Source organism: Ostrinia furnacalis, unplaced genomic scaffold (genome assembly GCF_004193835.3).
Source record: "Ostrinia furnacalis isolate ACB-3 unplaced genomic scaffold, ASM419383v2 OfSCF7680, whole genome shotgun sequence".
NCBI lineage: Eukaryota > Metazoa > Arthropoda > Insecta > Lepidoptera > Crambidae > Ostrinia > Ostrinia furnacalis.
Window position 1 is genome coordinate 780156 of NW_021137919.1, and position 6525 is coordinate 786680.

The 6525-nt window shown below is 37.0% G+C and overlaps 1 protein-coding gene across 1 annotated transcript; it reads right to left on the bottom strand.

Annotated features, from left to right (window-relative positions):
• Positions 1-468: 468 nt before the first annotated feature.
• On the bottom strand, positions 469-6273 carry LOC114365892 (uncharacterized). Its single transcript, XM_028322595.1, has 2 exons — positions 3223-6273; positions 469-1168 (listed from the first exon to the last, which is right to left on the bottom strand). The coding sequence occupies exons 1-2, from the start codon at positions 5874-5876 to the stop codon at positions 469-471; spliced, it is 3354 nt and encodes a 1117-aa protein (XP_028178396.1). The 5' UTR covers positions 5877-6273.
• Positions 6274-6525: the final 252 nt, after the last annotated feature.

The window sequence follows — 6525 nt, forward strand, 5'->3', positions numbered from 1 at the left end:
TGAGGCCATAGAGCATTGATTCTAGGTCTTTCAACGTCTCAGCCGTGCCGTGACTACAATCGTTGAATCTTACTTGGGGGGGATAGCATCCAAGAGGCTTCGCGACATCTTCTTATCCAAAATACCGTAGTTTCTCAAGACCTTTGACTGAAATTCTTTGACCAATGTGTGTTGGCTTGGCGGCGATGACGCACGGAACGGAGACGTAATCCTTCACTATGGGCCATATATGAGAAGGCTCAAAGTCACCCAAAGGGTGATGAGGAAGTCCGCAGGAGACTCAAAGTATAAGACATAGCCAGCATAATTGCCAAACTTTCGCGGCAGTGGATAGGGTCCATAGCTCGCAGAAGTGATGGCCGTTTGGGGAGGAAATTTATCGAGTGGCGCCCATGGATAGGAAGACGCAGTGTGGCAGGCCTCATGTTCCTGTGCTGCTCATAAATAAATTCATGTAATACGAGCAGCTCAGGAACGATCTTTGTGGAAATCCTCAGGGAGGCCTCTGTCCAACAGTAGCCACCCTTTTATCAAGGAGGAAACCATCCTCGCTGTCACTATGCACAGTGTTTTANCCAATTGTGCGAGAAGTAAAGCACTATTCAGTTCAAGTTGTGGGATTGTGTGGGATTTTCTTAAGGGCGAGACCCTGGATTTTGCACATAGTAGTTGCATTTTCACAGTGCCATCCTTCCCAATTGTTCTAAGGTACAAACAGCAACCAAAACCTTTAAGAGAGGCATCTGCATATCCCACAACTTCAACTGAAGACACTTGAGTCATAGTAACATATCGAGGAACTTCAATAAATTTCATAAGTTTTAGTTTTTCTAAAAGATTTTTAAACTCAAATATTTGATTAGATGTTAAGGTGGAGTCCCAACCTATTTTTAATGAATATAGCATTTGCATATATATTTTAAAACTCATTATAATGGGAGCAATAAGCCCTAGTGGATCGAACATTTGTCCAATGAAGCTTAAAATATTTCTTTTTGTGTATAAGTTCGCCTCATCAAAGGGTGGGCATGTGAAAGTAAATTTATCTGAAGCAATATCATATTTTAAGCCTAATGTTTTGATGACATTATCTTTATTTAAGTTTATTTGATCAAAATATTTCTGAGTTGACGGTATATCACTTAGTACCTCATCAGAATTGGAGCACCATTTGTGCAAAGTGAATCCTCTATCTGTGTAATGACAGTATAAAGTTCTTCATATGTAAGTGGTATATCACCTACAATTCTTTTAAAATGATACTTTAAACTTTTCACTCCCGCCTCCCACAGGCCACCAAACTCTGGAGAATAACTTGGAATGTATTTAAATTGTATGTAATTTGTTAAACAAAATTTAAAAACAGAGTCTCTGTGACTGGGAGAGGCTTGCAAGTTATACAACTCTCTAAGGTGATTGTCTGCACCTTTAAATGTTTTAGCGTTATCGCAGTAAATGTAATTAGGCAGGCCGCGTCTGGATATGAACCGTTTTAGACATGCTAAAAATGCATCCGTAGTGAGACTACTCACTAATTCTACATGGACAGCCTTTGTAGAGAAACAGACATAAACAGCTATGTATGCTTTAGTCACAATAGGTTTCCTAATTCTCGCAACTTTTAGATTAAATGGACCACAGAAATCTACACCCACTACTTGGAAAGGCCTGTTAGCAGTCACTCTATCTGAAGGTAGAGACCCCATCAGCTGTTTAGCTCCTTCAGCTTTAATACGGAAACACTTGATGCAAGAGTGTAAGACTTTTTTCACTTCCCTTAAACCACTAATTATCCAGTATTTCTGTGACAAGGATGACAATACTAGCTTTGCACCAGCATGTAAAAGCCGCTTGTGCTCCTGTAAAATTAGCAATTTAACCAAATTGGATGACTTTGGTAAGATGATGGGGTGCATCTTTTCATAAGGTATGTTTGGTGCATTGCATAACCTTCCTCCTACCCTAAGAATGCCTTCATTATCGATAAATGGATGTAAACTACATAACGACTTGCATTGTTTATTATTCATAAGTAAAGATATTTCTGCTGAGAAAGAGGTTGACTGAATGTATCGAATAATTACTTTCAGAGCTTCAGAGTATTCTTGAGGAGACAGGGGTCCAATCTTTTTATCACTGCGGTTTCTGCAATTATGTTGGAAGCGAATAATATATGCAATTTGTGTCTGTAACTTATTGAAGTCAGAGTATCTAAAATATATATTATTATCCTCATTTATTGTACAAAAATTATTACAACTTGGGACCGAGTTTAGACTGTTCTCCTTTGGCTCTGTTTGAAAAGTTGGATTAGTAGCTTGAAAAGCTTCATGATGATACAGAGGTAGGCTTGATAAGTTTTGTGGGCCATGCCACCAAAGAGAGCAATTTTGCAATTTATCAGGGTTAACACCACGCGATAATAGATCAGCGGGGTTTTCTGAAGTTTTAACATACGACCACATGCAATCAGTGGTAAGTTTTTGAATTTGTTTTACCCTATTAGAAACATAGGAATTTCCTTTGTGAGAGTTACCGTATATCCAGTACAAAACTATCTGAGAATCAGCATATAAGAATACTTTAAGATTAGGATATAGACCTATTAAAGTTTTTCTTACAGTGCTCGCCAATTGTGCGAGAAGTAAAGCACTATTCAGTTCAAGTTGTGGGATTGTGTGGGATTTTCTTAAGGGCGAGACCCTGGATTTTGCACATAGTAGTTGCATTTTCACAGTGCCATCCTTCCCAATTGTTCTAAGGTACAAACAGCAACCAAAACCTTTAAGAGAGGCATCTGCATATCCCACAACTTCAACTGAAGACACTTGAGTCATAGTAACATATCGAGGAACTTCAATAAATTTCATAAGTTTTAGTTTTTCTAAAAGATTTTTAAACTCAAATATTTGATTAGATGTTAAGGTGGAGTCCCAACCTATTTTTAATGAATATAGCATTTGCATATATATTTTAAAACTCATTATAATGGGAGCAATAAGCCCTAGTGGATCGAACATTTGTCCAATGAAGCTTAAAATATTTCTTTTTGTGTATAAGTTCGCCTCATCAAAGGGTGGGCATGTGAAAGTAAATTTATCTGAAGCAATATCATATTTTAAGCCTAATGTTTTGATGACATTATCTTTATTTAAGTTTATTTGATCAAAATATTTCTGAGTTGACGGTATATCACTTAGTACCTCATCAGAATTGGAGCACCATTTGTGCAAAGTGAATCCTCCTTTTTTGAATAATTCAATTAACTGACTTTTGAGCTCATTTAACAAATCTATATTGTCTGCTCCACAGAGCACATCGTCCACATATGTATTTGATTTAATTGCTTCTGCAGCTAAGGGATACTCGTCTTGAAACTTAGTTGCTAATTCCAAGAGGCAACGTGCACTTAAAAAAGTTGAGCATTTTAACCCATAGGTCACAGTTTGGAGTTGTAAGCAAAGTATAGGCATTGATGAATTGTCTCTCCATAAAATATTTTGGAGCTGCCTGTGCTTTTCATTGATGAAGATTTGTCTGAACATCATTTTAATGTCACTAATTAGAACATAAAAATAAGTTCTAAATAAAAGAAGAATGTTGAACAAATCATTTTGTATGACAGGTCCATTTAAAAGGACGTCATTTAAAGAAATACCCAATTTGGATTTCATGCTACCATTAAAAACAACACGAAGTTTGGTCGTTAGGCTGTCTTCATTGAGCACAGCATGGTGTGACAGAAAGTAGACAGGTGAAGTGTAAACATCATAGCTGTTTATGTCTATTATTTTGGCGTGTCCCAATTGTAAATATTCACTTATAAAATTTTTATATTTTTTGTAGTACTCATGATCATGTTTAAATTTATTTTCTAATGCGAGAAACCGCTGAAGAGCTGCTGAGAAACTATCACCTATGTCTAATTCTTCAATGGGTTTAACCAATGGTATGTCAACAGAAAAGCTATTATTTTTTAAAGACACAGAGTTCACAAATGATTGTTCAGCCTTAGTAAATTCAGGAATAACCTTGGGTTGCTCTTCAGGCATTTTCTCAGCTAACCAAAACTGATTCATAATTTTATCTAACTTATTTTCGTTCTCACACATCACAAAATTTGAAGAAACTATGTTATTATTACTGTTATCACCAGTTTCATTACAACTCATTGTTCCAGCTACAATGTAACCAAAAAGTGTGTTTTGTAGGATTGGACCACTATTCAATCTAATGCACCCATCTAATAGACTTTTGAAATACAAATCTGCACCAAGCAAAAGTGATATCTCTGAAGGAATGTTAAAGTTCACATCAGAAAGTTTAATATTTTGTGGGATATTTAAACCAGAAATATTAATGTATTTTTGTGGCAGCTGTGATGTAATATTTTCTACAACATGACAATTTACATTGAATTTTAGATCATGAGTACATGAATAAATTGAAATGTCAACAGACTTGTTTAAATGAGATTGTTTATTGCCTATCCCAATTATTGTGGTTTGCTTGTCTGTATGAACATTCAGTTTTAACTTGTCAACCAAACTTTGCTTTATAAAGGAACCTTGGCTACCACTGTCTAAAAGGGCTCTTACATAGACTTCACGGCCATACCTGTCAATTACCTTTACTTGTACTGTAGGAAGAAGGACCTCAGCACGGCTACACTGATTAGAACACATAATTACTTCCTTTTTTGAATTTTTGTCTTCATGCAAAAGTGAGTTATGACCTTGTTTACATGTTTTGCATTTGAAATTAAATTTGCATTTATTAGTGTGAGAATTTAAACAGATCTTACATCGGTTTGTATCTTGTATGAACTTTATGCGGCCTTCCACAGGTGCCAACTTAAAATTAGGACACATAAATATAGCATGATTTTGTTTTTCACAAAACGCACATAAACCTTTTTCATTACCGTTAGAAACAAAATTGCTTGCCTTAAAGTTTGTACATGGTTTTGAATAATGTTTTTGGGCACTATCATGGTAATTACTTTTAGTTGGAGTACTATCTTCTAAGGCTATAGCCCTTCTTTCTAAGAAATTTAAAAATTCTTTGAATGTAGGAATCTTATCAATGTCCACTCTATCGAGGTGGTAAGCCCTATTGGTGTAAGAATCAAGTTTTTTCGATATAATGGATATCAATAGCATATCCCAGCTGTCTATAGATTGACCCAAATTTTTGAGAGCGTATAACTGCTGTTGAACATCAGAAATTAGCGACCTTATGGAAGCCGCAGTGCCTCTCTGCATTGATGGCAGATCTAATAAAATGTTAATGTGATTAGATATTAGTCGTGCCTTATTATCAAACCGCTTCCTGAGTAACACAATAGCCTCGGAATAGGATTCATTTACTATAGGTAAATTAACAATAACTGCCAAAGCATCATCAGTTAAATATTTTCGTAAATAGAATAGTTTTTGTACATTGGACAAAGACTTATTATTATTAATTACAGCATCAAACAGGTCCATAAAGGGTTTAAACTTGGTGAAGTCCTTCCCATCGAAGGAAGGGATGTCGATGTTGGGCAACTTGGAGGTGGAAACATTTGTACCTGAAGAGACTTCATCCATCTTCAAGTTCTTTAAGCACTGGCTCAACTTTGAAAGCACATTGTAATACTGGTTCTCCACGGCGGCAACATTTTCAGAGTCTGCTGGGTCGAGCGATAAAATATCCAAGTTTACCTCCTCGTAGTCTTTGAGTGTAGTCACTAGCTTGTTTTTACGTGCTTGAAGCATGTCCTCACCCGCCGCAGCCAATAGAATTGGATCATTGACGAAGTTCTCGATACGTGTGATTGTTCCTTTGAGGTTACCTCGTTTGTTCCGCAAGCGTCTCAAATCGTCGTCCGGCATTGTAAACCCAAATCTGCACCACTCTTTCCGACTTATTGATTCGGATGTTCCAAGGGGGGCTCACGAAAATGGCCCACGCACCGACGCTCACACGGCTGAAAACGTGCACCACAGCACTCAGCCTGTCTGACACTTTTTCGATGTGTAACACTTTTGACGATAGCTCAATTGCTCGAAGGACCACTCAGTCTGTTCAATAAATGAAACAGACTGGAATTTAATTAAACTTATAGAGTTTATTTTGTAAAATTGGTTTTACAAGAATGTGCATAGGCACAGAGAAAAATGGCAGAAGAGAGCGTTGCCAGCATAAAAAATACATTTTCTATTTCTTATAGTGTTACCATGCTTAGAACTAAAAATAACTACTTAAAATATTTTATGTTCAATGATTATTCGAACAGCGAGCGTTAAATAAAAGGTGGCAAAGGTTATGGCCCGTGAACAGGTTATAAAAATGGTGATTTTATTGGGGTCGCACGCGTAGAGGAGCTGCGCGAAGCGCTGCACAGGTGGAGCTCGGCCGATAAATAATAACCGCACGCCTTCACGCACGGATTACATCCGCCGGATTTCTGCTATCCTAGTACCCTACGTGAGGAATCCTTTTACGATTTTCCTACCCCATTTACGGCCACGGATTTTTCCA